General features: G+C 41.9%; 1 protein-coding gene across 5 annotated transcripts; it reads right to left on the bottom strand.

Moving 5' to 3' along the window:
• Positions 1 to 3,147: 3,147 nt before the first annotated feature.
• CEP15 (centrosomal protein 15) lies at positions 3,148 to 17,632 on the bottom strand. 5 transcript variants are annotated; one of them, XM_074913792.1, is made up of 5 exons: positions 17,541 to 17,632; positions 15,853 to 15,934; positions 14,994 to 15,117; positions 10,151 to 10,225; positions 3,148 to 7,422 (listed from the first exon to the last, which is right to left on the bottom strand). In XM_074913792.1, exons 2-5 carry the CDS (start codon positions 15,903 to 15,905, stop codon positions 7,279 to 7,281), a joined length of 396 nt encoding a protein of 131 aa, XP_074769893.1. In that variant the 5' UTR covers positions 15,906 to 15,934; positions 17,541 to 17,632; the 3' UTR covers positions 3,148 to 7,278. The 5 variants fall into 5 exon arrangements, with proteins under 5 accessions (XP_074769893.1, XP_074769894.1, XP_074769896.1 ...); XM_074913793.1 differs by lacking the exon at positions 17,541 to 17,632 and adding an exon at positions 17,107 to 17,373; XM_074913795.1 differs by lacking the exon at positions 17,541 to 17,632 and adding an exon at positions 17,169 to 17,373.
• Between the last annotated feature and the right edge of the window lie 297 nt (positions 17,633 to 17,929).

Below are 17,929 nucleotides of genomic sequence, written 5' to 3'. Positions count from 1 at the left end.
CACCGCAGTTCTCCGGGCTCTCGCTCTTTCCACCGCCCGGCCCCGGGGGTTCTTCCCCGGCCCCCGACGGCGCGGCCCGCGCCCACTCCCTAACGCCTCTTTCCTTCCCCTCCTCTCTCCTCAGGCCCCCTCCACCCCTTCAGACCCGGACCCCGGACACCCCCCAGAAAGCCGGGGCCGCGCTGCCACCCGCGCCCGAGCTCCGCGGAGAGAGGACGCGGCTCCGGGCCCCGCAGCCGAGGGGGAGGCGGCACCGGCGGGTCCCGGCTCCCCGGCCGCGTCTGACCGCAGGAGCAGCCGCATGCGGACGGGCCAGCGAGGGGGCAGGTAGGGCCTGGGGCCGTGCGGGCAGAGGGGGCGAGGGCGGCACCCCCCACCCCCCCCAGGGCTGGGAGGGGGGCTGCAGTGCTGGGGGGGCTGCTCGGTGACACGCTCACCCCACGCCCTTCCTCTCCCGAGGGCTCCCGCGGGAGAACCTCACACCATGGCCAGTTTTGCCCCAAACCATTCGCCTTCTTACCCCCCTCCTACCTCTTGCTGCCCCCCCCCATCTCCGCTCTCCAGGGCAGCCCCGGTGCCGCAGGTCCTGCGCTCCCCCCCAGCACCCGACACCACCACCGCGGGGCCGTGGTAAAGACACATAAAGAAGGGGGGGGGGGAAGCTTTTACCCTTCCCCCTGACTCTCCGGGCGACCCTTCCCCACCTTTTAACCCCACTCTCACCGCTGGCCCTGCCCGGGCCCAAGCCCCCAGGCTCGCCTTTCTCGTATTTATCTATTGCAATTGTTTAATTGGCTGAATCACAGAAAGGGGAGCCCAACAACAGAAAAAAAAAAAAAAAGGGTGGGGCGTTTGGAGATCTGTGCTCTCCGTTTTGGGGCAGGCTACCTTTCCCCGTCAGGTGTTGAGGCTCAGTCCCCCCGCAGGCACCGGGGCCCTGAGAGCTTCGTCCCCCCCTCTCCTCCTCCCTCCCCGGCTGCGGGAGCCGAAAGTCACCGGTGCTCTTAAAACCCGTAAAAATCAGCTTTAAAGTGACTCCGGTAAAAGCGTGTTCAGTCACGGACAAGCTTTGCTGTCCCCAGCGGGGATGGGGACAAAATGCTGTCACACACGGAGCGCAGGAAAGGGGTCTGCTCCCCCAGTTCTGAGTTTATAAGCCCCAAACAACACAAAACTTGACTTTTCCTACAAATATTTGCATCTTTGCAGACTTCTGCGTTTGCAGAAGGAGCAGGCCGGTGAGTAACTTTAAAAGCGATCTGGTCCGGGGGCAGAAGGAGCTGGGCACCTCCTCGCCGAGCCTCTGGGAGCACCCCCAACACCCCCCCCCCGGCCCGCGGGCGATACAGACAAACGGGGCAGCAAAGCCCTCGCCTGAACGCAACGGGGTCGGGCGTTTGGAACCATTTGGAAGCCCGAGGCCGCAGAAGCCAAATACTCTTTCCCCAAATCAGTGCCTCTGCCTCGCCGCAACGGGCACGATTGTCCTCGGAAGGGCTCAAGCGGTTAAATCGCGGGGAGCCCGCCTGCAACCGCGCTCCCAAAGTCCCGCTGACTGTCTGGTACTCCTTCCACCGTCCTCCTCGGGGCTGCCAGTTGCCAAGATATTTCACAGAAATAGAAGCTTTCTGATTTATAATCAGCCTCTTCCTTCTGATTCATTATGTTAATGAATTGAGATATTACCAACATTGGATTATCGCATCACTGAATGAATCCAGCAAAAGAAAGCTGATTATAGAGGAAAAAGCCAAGTGTACCCGGAAACTTCATAGAAAGAAACGTCCGAGAAATAGCGTAAAGCCGCTGCGGTTGTTTAAGCTCACTCTAAACACCGCTCACAGACCACGGGGGGGGATGCGACAGTTTCCTTCACATACACAGACCCTTCCCCTATGGATTCGCGGCTACGTTTTCTGCCGTCACGGTTGGTATTCCGAACGTTTCAAGGACACTGACCCGCTTCCCTGAGCGCCGTGAGGCGGCAGAGGACACCCGCCCCGTGTTCGCCTCCGCATCCCGGTGCCCTCCCCGCCCCCAGACCCATCTCCGAAACGACAGAGAAATGCTCTTTTGAGTTTGGTTTTGTGGTGTGTTTTTTTTTTGTTTGTTTGTTTGTTGTGGTTTTTTGTTTTTGTTTTTTTTTTTTTCTCTCCCCCCCGCACAGCCGCTTGGCTTGGGTTTCCCGCAGCTCGGAGCAGCCCTACCCCTCGGGCAGAGCCCGCAAAGCCCCGGAGCGGAGGTGAGCGCAGCTGCCGGGCAAGCGCGCAGGTTAGATCGCGCTTAACAAAGCTGCAGGCATGTGGTTCACTTAAGCAAATTATCCTCCGGAAGCTTTTATTGAGCAACAGTTAGAGCACCGTGAATGAAGCTATTGGGAACACATACAAACTAAATGGGTAAAGAAATACAAGTCTGGAAAACAAAATTACGCTTCCTAACACCGCGGTGAGGCAGGTACTAATTTACTGCGGCTTTAGACTATGTAATTAGCCAAGGAGACTGTAATTTCCTTAAAGGACGGCAAAATTTTCCTTTTATTAATTCGTAATATATTTGTAAAATAATCTTACGGCAGCTGGCTCTGCTTGAATCTGTTTCAAAAGTGTGATGTAAATACCGTCTCACACTGTTTTGTTGCCTATTAGGGCTTTCTGGTAGGTGATACGACGGAGAGTAAGGAGAAAGAACACCACACGTTTATTTTTAAGATCATCATCACTCGTGGTAAAACTTATGGGGAGAAGTGAGCATACTTCCTATCTGTACGCGTTAAAAACAAACGTATCCAAAGTAACTCAAATGCAAAAGATACAACTGGAAGACGACAGATACAGCGGGTACGGTTTAGCGCATTTTCAAGAGCTGTTTCAGCTGTGTTTAAAAGGAGTAGCAAATTCCCAAATTAAATCACCCTATTTATGGAAAAGACAAAGAGCTTCACACAGCAGGAGGATGCACTAAAGAACCTGTGCTTTTTTTTTTTGCCTTTTTTTTTTTTTTTTTTCTCCCCACCTCTCTCCTTTGCAAGGGTTTAAGTATCTCTATTCTGACCTTGCTAGTAATCACATATCCGAAGTAATTCAGCTCACCCTTATTGTGAAACAATAGAAAGAGTGCAAATAATCGATCTGGGATTTATATGACATTTGGATTTTTCAGCAGTAAACTTCTCAGATTCTAATCTTCACTCAGCAGATTAATATTTCAGATCAGTATCAGAGAACTGAGGAAAATAAACACCAGCCCGAACCAAAGTGTTTATCACTGGCGTTCCTGACTGTCCACACTCTTTGCTACAGCAGGTGCCAATTCACATCCAACTCGTCCATGCTATGTAACACTGACGTCCAAGAGGCAGGGACTACAGGATCAAAGCTTTATTTCAACGGTAACACAGTATATCCACGGATTATAATCCTTGAGCAAACAGAATATTACAGTAATGAAGACCTTAGCATTACAAATATGTTAAAACAGCTTGCATTTGGGGTGATATTTAAGGTCAAGTTGTATCTGAACACAACTATTAAAATATTATGAAAATTACCATTATGGAGTAAATAATGTTTTCTTTCAGATGTAACCTCTAAAAGTACATTCCATTTCAAATTTGGTTTTCTTATTTTTCAGTACCAACAAGCTCAAACTGAGCATCTACATCCCCGACCTGCTCTATGTGAATGAAAAAGACAGAAATGAAGAACTATAAGCTCAGCCTAAAATCTAGGTCCCAGCTTCTATGAAAACATGACCCTGAATAAATACAATCAAGAGGATACCATAGTAAGTGTCAAATACCATGCCTCTAAACCCTCTTAGTATTTCATATGTGCTCCCAAATGAAATTAATAGGCTTGAGAAAGATTCTGCGGAGTAAGAAATTTCTTATCCTAGGGAAAACTAACATGCCTTCTGCTGCTGCCCCCACAGCCAGAGTAACTGAGAAAGTAAAAAGCTCGGGAATGTGATGGTAGAGGTGACAAGATGGGTGAACAGGCTGTGCTCCTGGGTTAGTACTGTGGTTACTCATCTGTGCATAAACTTAAAAAAGGATGATTAATTATTTCTTCTTGTGAGATACTCAAAGATTAACTCGCAAACAGGCAAACCCTTCGGTTTTCCTTACTGCTTTTCTCTCAACTGCTTCCCACCACCACCACCAGAAAAGCACAAGAAGTAACAGGCTCTTAGGACCCTTGCAGTTTATGTATACATATATTTTAGCACAGAAGGGTGAGGAGCAAGTCAGGAATGCACACTAACAGGTTATGTTCTGAGGGAAAAAAAAAAAATTTACCCAAGAGGGGTAGGAAATTACTTGAGATATAAAATGTAATATATATAAAAATATATTTTATTTTATATATATATAAAAAATCTTGGGATAAGATGGGGTATAACTACATAGAATCGATACATTTGAAGTAACAGCCTTGACTCGGTGAAGAATACCTAGTCAAGATCTCATTTAAAGCCAATCTTAAACCATATCACTATCAATCAGGTTTCAGGATTTAAAAAAGAATTTTTTTTTAAACACACTTTAGTTTAACTAACATTCGCGTTCTCAAATTTGTATCTATCGAAAGGCAAGTGGTAAAATAGCTCAGCCACAGTAAATTAATCTGTTCACTCACCAAACCTAAGTGTAACAGGAGACACCATCTGATGATGTTCCCTGCCCAAGGTCTGTGCCACAGCAGGGAGCTCTCCCTCCTGCACCTCAGTGGCCCCACCATGTGCCTCCCTGCTGCTGTGCTGGTGCACAGTCACCTGCAATTGCATTTATTTCTGTCAGACCACAGGCCAACATGAAGGCCCTTGGCTCTGAGAGCAGTCACCTATACACATTCCTGCTTTAACTGTTTCTCTTCATTTTCCCCCCGTTACTATCTAGCTTTCCACACACTAGTTGTCCTATTGCTTCTAAAGCTATGCTGCAGGGAAAAAAAAAGTAATTTATTTATTTGAAGATACTTCCATTTTAATCTTAATCTCTGCCCAGTAACAACAAACTCATCAGAAACACACTATCTGAGCAGTGAATTGCGGCACAGAAACTACACCAACACTGCTCACAGGTGCCTCTCACGGCGCCACAGCCTCAGTCCACACGCTCAGCTTTTCCACGGGAAATCAAAAGGGGTAAGGAGATAGTCAGCATCTGCATTGTGTCCCAGTGTTTAGGCGGAGTCCAAAGAGATAAAGACCCAGATTATTCACACGTATAAAGTACTTAGGGGCCCAGATTTTAGTTTAAGTGATTTCACTTTGGATGCAAAGACCAGGATGAATCCTAGTCTTTGTTAGCAACTAACTGCTCACCCATCCCTTCATTCTGGGCATCATGTGTAATAGCTTTTCCCTTCTTGTCTGCTCAACTGGTTCCAATTATTTGCTTTTTAAATTTGAGCTCTGCAATTCTAAGATCCATACACATTCCTGCTAAATCAGATTGAGAGCCACATTGTGATTTTACAGAAGAAAATATTACCAAGTTGTCTTTGTGACAGAACACTGAGTAGGTATAAAATTGCAATGGTCTCTATGCCAGGTTTTTTTTTAAGCTCTTTGCTTGTAAAATGAAAGCCTAATTTGATATTTTTGTAGTTATATAACAGTTCTAATATTTTGTGACATTTTGTATTGTGACACTATAGATGAAATTGTCATCGGACTGACACCCTTTACTGTTTATTCCTTAATTACAACTGTTAACAACACTGCAGAGAAGCGTGCTAATCTGCCATCACATATTATGAAAACAACGTTATTGTTACAAACACCAACACCCACTCAACAGGATATTTCTAAGATGGCAGTTTCTGTAAAAACTTATCAGTTTAATGGACACTTCAATAGAAAAAGTTTTAAATGAACTCTTAATATTCCCTTTGAAAACATACAATTTTATATCACAGCTGAAGTTTTGATTTTATTGTGTCAGTGATACTTCATGTTGCATAGATATACATTTTTTTTTTAGTAGTAGGATATATCTCTATGTAGCAAGGAGATGATGCATAGATCAGTTCACTAGTAGACCAGCAAAATTTGTAATCATTATATTTTCATATACTCAAACACTGGCAGAGGTAAGAATTTTCTCTCCTACTTCCACGTTGGGGGTGGAAATATGTTGCTGCATGGAAGATTAAATTTTAACAATATATTGACTCAAATCCAGGTTCTTAACTAAAAAAAAAAAGAAAAAATTATTAGACTTCTTTGCTTAGGAAGGATTACGTTTCTGCAGGCCAAGTCACACACCTGGAAGGATTTTTCACTGAACTGTTACTTTAAAAAGCATTGCACTAGGGCAGCAAAATTTTCATACCGAGTTAGCCCACTGTACAGTCAAAGCTCACTGATAGTGCACCTCTGTAGGAGGAAGCTGAGGAGCTGTTCAATAGCTGAAAATGAAAATATGATCTCCTCAGCTTCTACATATGCTTGGTTCTTTGTCAGCCACTACCAGCTACCCTCTAGTTTGCTTCTTTCAAACTTTAGATGCCTAAGCAAAAGTTCTCACTTGTAGATTATGCCAACAGAAAGAAAACAGCATTAAGAGCAGCCTGGAATTAGCAAAAAACCCTAGAGATTTGTTTACTGTTTCTTGTCTTTACCCACCCATTAGACAGGAAACGCAAAGTAAGCAGCAGGAGGTTGGGAAAAGCAGCAGTGGTTACTAGAGTGAGGTTTGGAAGCTATGAAAGTGGCAATGACAAAAATCAGGGCAAACCCATTGCGGAAATTCAAGGTGTTCCTTCCACAACTGCTCTTCTGAGGGTTTTTACACAGATCCCTGGTGCTAAACCAAGGCTACTCTGTCTGATGCAAACAGCCTGCCTTTCCTGTTAACAGTAAATTCCTCCTTTCTCCCTCATCCACAAAGAGGCATACAGCACAGATGACTGCAGTGAAGAAAGATAATGCATGAATCTGTCTTTACTTATTGCACTTATATGTAGAAGCAAAGGATTAAAAATAGTCTAAAACTCTTCTCATACTGAAAAAGCAATTGCCTTGGTGGGTTTCTATACACCAGTGTTTCTCACTTCTGTTCCTAAAAGCCCCTTCAAGGATTGCTTCTCTAATACAGAATAAAAATAAAGAACTGTACACAATGCGACAATGGAAGCAAATTATCCAATATAGTTCGTTTTCATTTAAATGATTTGCATTACAATTTAATGGCAGGATATTCTGTTGCTTGATCTGGATGATCTTGTCTGCTTAAGCCATAAATTACAAAACAAAATGAAACTAGAGCATTTATTTTTGTGAATCTTCTTCTGGGTAGCTTATGTTGTGTTTTGTAGTTTTCATTTTCTTAAAACCAATAGGAACTTCTGCTCTTCCTAAAAGAAACTGTTCCCACTTGGGAAGAGATTCTTTTATTGATGCCCAATAGAGAGTCTGAGAAAGATACAAGAAAAAAATAAACAATTTCAAAATCTGTGTCAGCCTGTTTAAAAACAATATAGATATGCAATGCATTATTAAATCTTGCCTTATGAGTGAAGCAATTCAGAATAGCACAATGTACTTACAGAAGAAATTTCAAACCTCTTGTGTTATACAAAATACCAGCCTGGAAAGATTTCATTCTGCAGCATGAACTGTGGAGTGACTGCATGTGCCCTCTTGTGGTAAGCAACAGATTAGTTTAGACCCTCACAGTACCTTTATTAAAATATATTCCGCGATAATAAACTTTTCCAAAAGCAGCCTTTATATTTAAGTATGTATGTTAGTGGAATTTAATTCTGAAGTGGAAGAAAAATTGTTTCGTGTTATAAACAAAAAGTGCTACATAAATTGGTTATCCTAGAAAAGTTTGCAGTAATGTAGTTCAAAACATCTGAGCAAAATTTTAGATGTGATAAATCACTGATGAAGTAATCAACTCTAGTATTTGGATCACAAAGAATAACAATAAAAAAAGTTGTATACTTATCCTGTGGTGTAGAAAAACCACCGTGTATCATCTAACCTTCTCTCTGCATTACCCCATGCCTCCGAGTAATAAATTAAACTTCTTTTTTAATCTGTGGAATGGACATACCATTCATCATTTTTGTGTTGGTATCCTAAGGATAACTCTGTCATTTCTAGGATTTTGAAGAAAATTTTAAGTGCCATGTATCATTTATTTCCACAAAATAATGTCATCAAAGAGCTGTATTAAACTAACACTTAATCCATCCACCAATGTTAAGTGTATTTTTAGACATTGATGTCCATTCAGAAAAAAGTAGTTTGGTAGTAGAAAAGATTTACAGAACATACGTGTTGAGCCTTTATTTCTTTACTTAAGTATATAACGTAGAAGAAGCGTGCCACAAAACTGAACATCTCCCTGCAGAGTATTAGATTCCTGGCTAATCATTTTGATCCTTACATGTAACTCAGATATAATTATGGCTCTTGCAGATTTACAAAAATATTTTCTTCAACAGATTTACTCAAAGAATCTTTTTTGACAAGCATATGTGCTGTCACACAAAACTACTCCGACTTAGCAAGCTGGGGATCCATTATAGCCATAACTTTCAAAGTATATTAATACAGACACATATATGGCTGAGTGAAATATGCTCAGAAGTGTTTTGGAACAAAGCACGCACAAGAATTTTGTACCATGAAAGAAAGTTTTCTTTTTCCACTATTTATAGCACTCTTCTCTAGAAGTATAAAAAAGGCTGAAATAGAATCTTCTCCTTCAAATAGTAACTCTGTTCTCTCTAAAATTCAACCGCTGCTGCAGAGCGTAGACATCTCTGCAGTCATAAGTAATTGTTCTGCATTCTCCCAATTTGTGTGGATTTCGGTCTTTGTGCTGTAAGCAGCTTAGCAACTAACCCAGGACAGAGGGAAAAGCAGTCCAAAACCATTCCAAACAACTCTAGAGGTGCCTTGAAGGTCCTTGAGGAGTCTAAAACTACTTCGGAACACAGTCAAAATAGGTTTGATATTAGTAGAAATCATCTTTCTTAGCATCATTCAAGATGTACAGGTATCTAAGGAAAAAAACGCACCCTTTTGCCTGAAAATATCTCTAAAAAAATTATTAAGAAAACCCCCAAACACTGAATGGATGTACTCAGTGTGCATCCTGTCAGTGATAGGAGTAGGCTATTTACAAAAACTTTTAACAGTAACCAGAACAAGAAGTGATGACTCTCATTGAAGTAATAGCCTAAGCATTACAACACTTGCCCAGCAGGTGTGAAACGAATGTACAATACGCCCCTCCTCACAGGCTGACAGCGCTGAAGTCTAGACTTTTCCCCTCCTTTGAGAGTGCCCTAGCACACAATCTAGCGTGGGACAGTCCCTGCTTCTATGCCTGGGGAAACTAAGCCACCATACAACGGAGAACCCACAAACCACCGGTGCAAGAAACCCAAGTGGGAATCTGACTCAGCGGCCTTGAGGTTAAAACGTTCAGTTTGCATCAGGAAGAGCTGTGCTCCAGTTCCTGTTCCCAGGACTGCTTCTGTCCTCATCACTCATTCATCACTGCATGATACTGATAAAAGTCTTGAGAGTAGTGAAGTGAGCTGGTTACATTGCATCAGGATAATATTTAGTCTCAGAGTAACTTGCTGTTCACAATTTTTATTTTTAAATAATGTTTTAGGGACTACAGGTAGAGAAGTAAAAATCGAGTGTTCCTGCTGTAGTGGTACTTTTCATGAGCTCCCATGCAACCAGAAAATAACTCCGAGAAGTGGCAATTTCTCTGTTCATGCTGATAAACTTTTGACCCTGAAATGTAAAGCTAACACTCTCTGGCAAACTGAAAATGGGATATCATATAAAACAAGCTACAGAGCTCTGACATAATAAACACAGTAATCTTTTGATATTCACAATATAAATTTTTATATTTGGCTTCACTTTTAAATAGAAGTTTGTACAGATCTGAAAGCTGCTAAATATTTCCACCAGAATGCTCCAGAATCTAGGGACCTTGCCCCAGAATTTAGGTTCAGCTTGCTACAACAGTACACAGGCCTTTGGCTATACCAGTCACTGGATTTTAAAATCAATTATTTTCACTTTAAGAACATGCTTCAGGGGGAAAAAAAGCAAAATATTTGGTAAACAGCAAATGAAAAGACAGAGTTCTAGGACTTACTTCTAATTTAACAGTATCGGGATGTGGAAGTAAACACACTCTTTCTTGCAGCTTTTTTTCTGCTGCTTCTATATCCTAAAACACAGGCAAAGTACATTTTAAAAACAAACACTGGGAATTTTAAAAGGAAAATGCACACTTACATAAAGACATTGAAATTAACTAAATAAACCCATTACAGCAAACCAGCATTCAAAGAACACCACTGCAAGTTCAAATCTTTCTGTTTAGTCACTCTGAAATCCAACTTGTACTAGTAAGACTAACATCCTACAGTTTCTAAATATGTTTGCTGTATCTTTTTGATACAAGAATAAATTTCATGACCACATAAGACTGTTGCTGTAAAACTCCATTATTCTCTCTGGACACTAGGGTAAATTACAGTTAAATTCTGTTCCGTAAAACTTAAGGAAATAGAGGGGAACAGAATGGTTTTCTCTGTGCTGCAGGAAGACTGAAGTATGTATTCTAGCTACTGTAACTGTAAAGTAACTAGGCAAATTATGTGCAAGATCTTTACTCCTCAAGACAAAGATGACTTGCTAATATGCATGCATAACATGTGCACAAAAATGTAGAGCTGCAGCAAGCTGTTCACCAGACAAACTTGGATGACAATGCACCTCACATAGCTTTCTTACAAAAAATCAGTATTTGGGTTTCTGCTTGTCCAGTGGATGTGTGCTGGATTCACAAAGGCCTAAATATTTTTTTTTAAAAAAAGAAATAACCAAAAAAACAACAGCAACAAACAAATCAAAACAGCTCCCCAAACTAACCGCCCTCCCCCTTTAAAGTTCTGACCCATTCTTGTGGGCTTAGTTCCATACCCAAACATTGAAGAGATTGAGTGGTGGGCAGATGAAGAGAGACAGAAAGGGACGTGGGAGTGGGGTGTGAAGAAGCCAAAGCTGAACAGAGTGGAGGGGGAAAGAAAGTATAGCAGATGGCAGAGTTGGGAGCAGAGAGCGGGTGTGAAGAGTACAACAGAAAAACTAAATGAGAGAGGAAATTCCCCAAAGGGACTTCCCAAATATTCACCACCACTGCCGCTGAAAAGAAGAGTGAGATTCTGGAGGAGCATATCCACAAGAGAGACCAAACATGATTACTCGTATTGAATAATAGCCAATCTGAATACCTCAATAAGTAAACAGTGCTTGACTCAAGTTCACTTTCAAAAATATGACTCAAATTCTGTAGAGTATGATTAATAAAAGCAAAAAACAACCTTACTGTTAGCTGAAGTTCAACTTAGTGATACAGATACACCCAGTTCATCCAATTTACAATGTTCATCTTACTGATTCCAACAATTCCTTTTACAGCACGACTGTATTATCTTGTACATAATCATAAATCTGATCCAAGCAAAACTGTTCTTCCTTTTCTAAAACAAAGTGCATACCTCTGTAGGAAGCTAAAGGATGTCTGTGAGCAAACTAAGTCTCAGATTTATCCACTTCCTCAGAAGTAGCAACTGGCTGCCCCTTTTCAGGTGAGAAAAGACTAACAGGATAAACATAAAGGGGGAACATGAGCAAAGATGGAAGCCATTTGAAGTCACAACGTCAAAATATCAGAGGATAACACAGACTTAAGTAACCTCAGCAAGGAATTTCTCTGTTGCATGTACTTAGAACAGCTACACCACAAAGAGCACCAAATGAAGCTCCTATCAGTATGGCTCAGACCAAGTCTGGAGAAGTTATTACCATACTGAAAAGAAGGGTCAATCAGTAATGTTCACTTCATATTCTTCCATCGGATTTTCCTCCTTTCTGATTCATTCTTCCTAAATCCTGTAGGAATTTTCACAGGAAGGAAGAATATTGATCAAGATCATTATTTCTTTATATACTCAGCTAAATCACTGGAATATTTCTGGTGATAGGAAACAAGTGTCTTTCAGGCAAGAAAGGAGACAGCAGTTGTGCATATATGTTTAGTACAGAAGGTCACTTTGGCATAGCCTAGATATTGGATGTGTCTTTTCGTTGCTCACTCTAGTTTGTATGTTGTGCAGTCTATTGTCATTCAGAATACTGATTTAATGACAGACAGTGAAAGAAATTTTTGCTGGAAGGTGTAGTATGCTTTAGAAAATATCTGGAACTACTGAAAGATTAGATGGCACTTCTTGTGTGTCTACAACTGGTAAACTTTGCATGAAAAAGAAATGCCCGTCATCAATATAAAAATAAATACGTCAGCAGTGTAAACGTCTTTGGAGAAAACAGCAAATCTAATATGTCACAGTACTGAAAAAAGAGAGCATCTTGCAACGCTTCCCCTAAAACCACAAGGGCTGAAACAAAAACAATTCAAGACCCTTCCCCAGAGGTAAAATGGAATGCATGACACATGCATCACTTTTAGGGGACCAAATTCAGCTGTCAATTATATTGAGATCAGTCTGGCAATATCCCACTTAAATTATTCTAGAATTAGATGCCTGTGAAGGAAAGCAAATTTGGTCTAAATTACCTTCCCTATACTAATTACTATATAGCATATTTTTATCTCATTTTTCTATTTCATGTTATAAGCTGTTGCAGAGTAATACATATTTCTAAACACAAGAAATATTGCTGACAAATGTCATAAATGAGATTATAAATACTAGTCTAATTTCTGCTTTTATTATGACAACATTATATAAGTACCAAATGATACAGATTTCCCTAATCTGCAGTCTCCCTCTAAAGACATCACGGAAAATACCACAATAATTATGTTAAAATGCTGAACAAGTGCTTATAATGTTAAAATATCAATTAAAAAATTATTTAGTTCCTCGCTTCCTACAGATTAGAAAATAATTTTGAAATTCTTTCCTGTACATAAATATCAACGAGCACAGAGAAAGAGAAATGTCTTTTGCTATGATCACATATTGAAAACAACTGATTTTGCTTACATGCAGAAAACCAGAAATGCAAATAAAAAAATAACACTTCATCATGTCCATGTATTTTTGAGTAGGCCAAATCAACAACTCTCCACATGGTAACTGTGAAATGTACAGTGCCTGGTATCAGGAACAATATTCTGAATCTGGCACATTAATCAGTCTTGTTTTCAAGCTTCTCATATATTATTCTGCATAGATTTTTTTTTTTTCCTGTTTTCTTCTGTTATCAGAAAGCATCTGCAGGAGTGCACGCCTGTTAAAACTAGTATAAAATTAATAGCTTTAAACTGATTTATGCTACTTTATCCTGCAACAGAATTTGTTTTGGTACATATGTTTTTGCTTTTTTTCCCGTACAAACACCAACATTTTTGACACTTGAAAGGAACAATTTTGAGGATGTGACAGAAGATGGCAAATATCTGTTTAACTGCAAAAATATTTACACTCTGTATATGTCTGAGCTATTGTTAACATTTCCAATACAACAAGCTTTCAGCATGCAGAAATATACCCTGCATTTATTACGTTCGCCTGTATACGTAAATGGAGAATGCATTTATAAAATACAAATAATTTTTAAAAACTACATTTATGAAATAAAAATCTATTGCAAAATGCATATGGAAAATGGGAGTCATAATGGCTGAAATTACTAAATCAATAGAGCACAAACTATGGAAAAAATAAACAAACCATCCACTTTTCCCCTGCCTCCCACTGAAGCACCTACACATATCTATACCCAGTACAGAGGAGATTGATTGCCCCAACCCAGAATGCACCAGTTTACCAGAGTCCAAGTTGAAAAATCTTCCTTGTCACAGAATGGTTAAGGCATCCCTAATTAACTGTTTTGCTTTATCTGCCACTCCCTAAATATAACTTCCATTTAAATACAAAGAGGGCCTGCAGAATTATACACACCCGAAATCTGAACATTTTAAATCGTAACCAGGCTCTGCATAAAGAAACAAAAAATTTTCAGGGACACAAATTAATCTTGTAATTTTCTAGAGTAAAAATGTTTCAATAAACACAGTGCATGCAATATAGACCCTTAATAAGGAAGAGTTTACAGAAGATGCACAAGAGGTATGGTTTTTTGCTGTTTCCTGAACAACAGACAAACATTTTTCAACTGCAAGCTCATGTTGGTGGTCAAGTGCAATCGCTTCAAGGTCAGATACCTAAGCTAGGGGTTCCAGAAGAGGTCGTAGTCTTACAGTCCCTGACATCAAACCTACATCTTTTTAATCGCCCATTCGCAAATGTCTGCTGGATTTACCTAGGAAACACAAATCTTACCTAAATATGACAGCAGGTATGTAGAACAGTTATTATTAACAGAATCACCACTAGGAAGAGCCAGAAACACCCAACACTGCTCCTACAGACTTGCAAGTAAGATTCCTGAAGTCATTCTACACCTCTTTAAAGAAAAACATTAAACCAAGAACTTCTTCCACAACTTCACACAAACATAGCAGGACCTGGACCTGGACTCAGGTTCTACCCTGGACTCAAAGCATTATAGGCTGGTCAGCCCCTATTTCCAAACATACCCTTGAATCTTCAATCAAAGTGTAGAGGTGCTGTGAGTCTTGTCAGACTCTTGGGTCTTGGGCAGACATGTAATAGCATGTGTTGGATCTCTACATGTACTTAAAAAAAAAAAAAAAAAAAAAGATAGTAGCAGCTGCCACCATGAGGCTCATATAAGAAGGGCATGGGAAATAGGTAGTGATGCCATCAGATAATAAAGACTTGTCATTTAATACTTCTGGTCAAGTTCCAGAAGAGGGAACTGTATATAGAATTCAAATGATAACTATGATAACTATAGAGCAAACACTTTAAAAAAAATTTTCTAAGCTACATAACCATGACATTTCAATGCGGTTCCTGGTAGTTGCAGAAACTTACATTTAAAAGTGCTGCATTCCTTTTATGAGCTGTATCAGCTGCTTGAGTTTGCCATGTCTTTTTAGTCTTTTTGTCTCCTAGATAAGTCTCCATCTGCTGTAGCAGCTCTGATCTCTGAGACAGTCTACAAAGGAAAACATTTTGCTAAGTGGGTAGAACATTTTGCTCAGGAGCTAGAAAATAACCTTTTTACCTTACCCAGTTTTCTCAAAACTATGGGGCTAATTAAGCCGGCTGTAGGGTGGGTGTGCTGGGGGAGGGAAAAGGTACAGGCAGACACCACCTGCTGTGCTTGTATGAAGCTATAATGTTGCAACCAGCAGTCCTCATATGCTAAGGTGCTTAGAAGCACCGAATCTCCCAGAACAGTAAAGACAGGGTGGGTTGGGGTCACTTGATCAGTGCTACTCTTGCTCATTGGCAAGTACTACTTGTTATAAGAAAAGCAGATTTTTCTGAATCATTACTGTATTTGCTTCCCAGTCTGAGTTTACAGGGCAACAAAGAAGCAATTCTATAATTCAAGGGTAGAGTGAGAGAATTCAATTACCTTCCCCAAATGCGAATTTAACAGTGACAGGAGGTTAACAATGGGGACCTTAAACTAGTATCACCATTGGAAGTCAAAAACCTCATCAACCTAAATACCCTTAACGGCAAGGAAGGCTGCTAATTCCAAGAGTTCATGAAGGAAGAGTGCCACCTCCTGGAACACCAACCCCCTGGTGAAATACCGTTGTGCTCTGTACAGAGCTGGGATTCACTGTTCACAGGATGGTCATCTGCAGTCGCGGGGGTCTCGCAAGACCACAACACAAACTGCTGCGAGGCAGGACACAGCGCTGAAACAATTACTTACATCTCTTCGTGTCTTCTAGCAAGGTGAACCTCCTGAGCCAAATAGGATGACATTTCCAGTTGTTTGCCCCAGTTTTGTCACTCTATAAAAGGAAAAGCAAGTGCAATTAAAATCTTCCAAAAACATCCATGAACATACACTTTTCAGTATTAAACAATTCCGTGTTAAAAAGTTGAAGGCATGATATTTATTTATCAGCTATCTATGCAAAACCTGCCACAAGACATTGTCACATTATGCTTTGGAATACACCCATGCTACTAATGTTCACAATACGTTTCAGAAAAAACTTATTGTATTCTAATAATTTATGAGATAACTAAAATTTGACTTTCAAGTTTCAGATTTAACATTAGTTTTCCCAACTTTCACGTGCTTACAACCCCACATAAAAACTATGTGCTGGCATAATTTGTGTATTACTGTTTACATTAGTGATTTCTACCTTCTGTCATGTTATTCTGAACACAAAGCCATACTTGTATACAAGTATAAACCTCCCACTGAAGTATACTTGTAAATATAATTTATAACTACCTCTCACAGAGACAGTGCCCTGTTCATAGAAATCTATGTTTAAGTACAGGCATGATTAAACTAAGTAAATTAAGCTACTAAACCAGTTACATTTTTGAGTGCTTGAAAAATTAAGTGAAAACTTCTTGAACTCAGCTCTTCAGTAGTGTAACAGTGCATGATGGAAAACATAGCTTAAATCGTTTATATCTTTTTTTTTTTTTTTTTGCAGATATGGAGATTAACTGCCTGCTGCACGCAAATGATAATCCTACAGCACTTTTCAAAAGGCTGAATGTGTTTTACAGTGTAATATTTTCTCACCTCGGAGGGAACTGCATTGTTGACACATTAAGGAAAATTAAAGAAACTATCACATGTTCACAATGTCAAAAGGTGGGAGAAATAAAAGATCATATCAAGATATGAAAACATTAGGAAAGGCCTCCTCTGCCATTCACAGGTAACTTCAAAGCAAGTTATTTACACGTGCATGCTGCCTTCAGCAGAGGCGGTTTTCTAGGGATGAATGGTTCAGCACCTTCTGAAAAACACTTCTGTGCAACCGGCCTACTGCTGATGCCTCCCCATCGCTGAACAGGGAGCGCATCCCCGCTGTGCTCTTTCCCTCAGCCAGGGAACTTCACACTGTGAGCCCAGGCGAGACCCGTGCTCGGCAGGCCGCACCTTTACAGGCAACGGGAGAAATTACATCACGGGGAGCACAACCCCACGCACCTCTTTTCTTTAGGGGAGCCTAGCTGACAAACTAGCAATAAACAAGCACCCAGTGCGCGCACCCTCCGCCCGCAGCACCAAGGGGCGATCGTTTCACACGCAGCTTCCCGGGGCGGTTGCCAAGGCGTGAGGCGAGCCGGGCTGGGCCGCTGCCGGCGGGCCCACCCAGCAGCCCTACGCTCACCCCCCTGTCTCGGCAGGAGCCCTCAGGAGGTGCCGAGGGGCGGCAGGAGGCGGCAGGCACCCCTTGAAACGGGCGGGAGGGGAGCGGCCACCACCTGCGGCGGCGCCAGCGAAGGGGCACAGAGGAGCCACCCTGAGCCCTACCATCGGGGAGGGGGGATCTGCGAGCCCGTCGGAATGTACCATTCTGTAGGATTGAGGGAGGAGAAGTCAGGAAAGAAAAAATAAAGGAGTACGCAGATCTAGTTTACCTTTAGCCTCGCCGGCTTGGAAAAGGAAAGCAACCACCCACCACGATCTCCGCGACGCCTGCGCCCCCCCGCCGCTGCCATGGAGACGGCCGGAAAGGTGGAGCCCAGCCGTAGGGGCTGATTGGTCCCGTTGCGCCTCGGTAGGCGGAACCAGGGGACGTCAGGATCAGCCTTCGCCACTGGGATTGGAGAAGAGGCGGATCGCCGGGCCCAATCATTGCCGGTGGGCGGGCCGCGGCTGGAGGACGGGCTCGTGCCGCGACCGTTAGGGCTGAGGGGGCGGCGCGCGCCATGGCGGGCCGGGGGGTCCGCGGGTGGAGCCACCCCGCTCCCCCCACAGGCGGAGCCACCCCGCTCCCCCCACAGGCGGAGCCACCCCGCTCCCCCCA

Source organism: Athene noctua, chromosome 10, assembly GCF_965140245.1.
Source record: "Athene noctua chromosome 10, bAthNoc1.hap1.1, whole genome shotgun sequence".
Classification (NCBI taxonomy): domain Eukaryota; kingdom Metazoa; phylum Chordata; class Aves; order Strigiformes; family Strigidae; genus Athene; species Athene noctua.
Note: the sequence above shows the minus strand (reverse complement) of the source record. Positions and strands in the feature narration are given on the sequence as shown.

Bases quoted from the DNA above. Each gene is read 5' to 3' on its own strand.
- CEP15 (XM_074913792.1), bottom strand. From the start codon at position 15,905: ATGTCATCCTATTTGGCTCAGGAGGTTCACCTTGCTAGAAGACACGAA. The intron at 15,118-15,852 runs GTAAGTAATTGT...TTTCCTTTGTAG, and splicing joins GCTAGAAGACACGAAGAGAT to ACTGTCTCAGAGATCAGAGC. The intron at 10,226-14,993 runs GTAAGTTTCTGC...CCTGTGTTTTAG, and splicing joins GGAATGCAGCACTTTTAAAT to GATATAGAAGCAGCAGAAAA.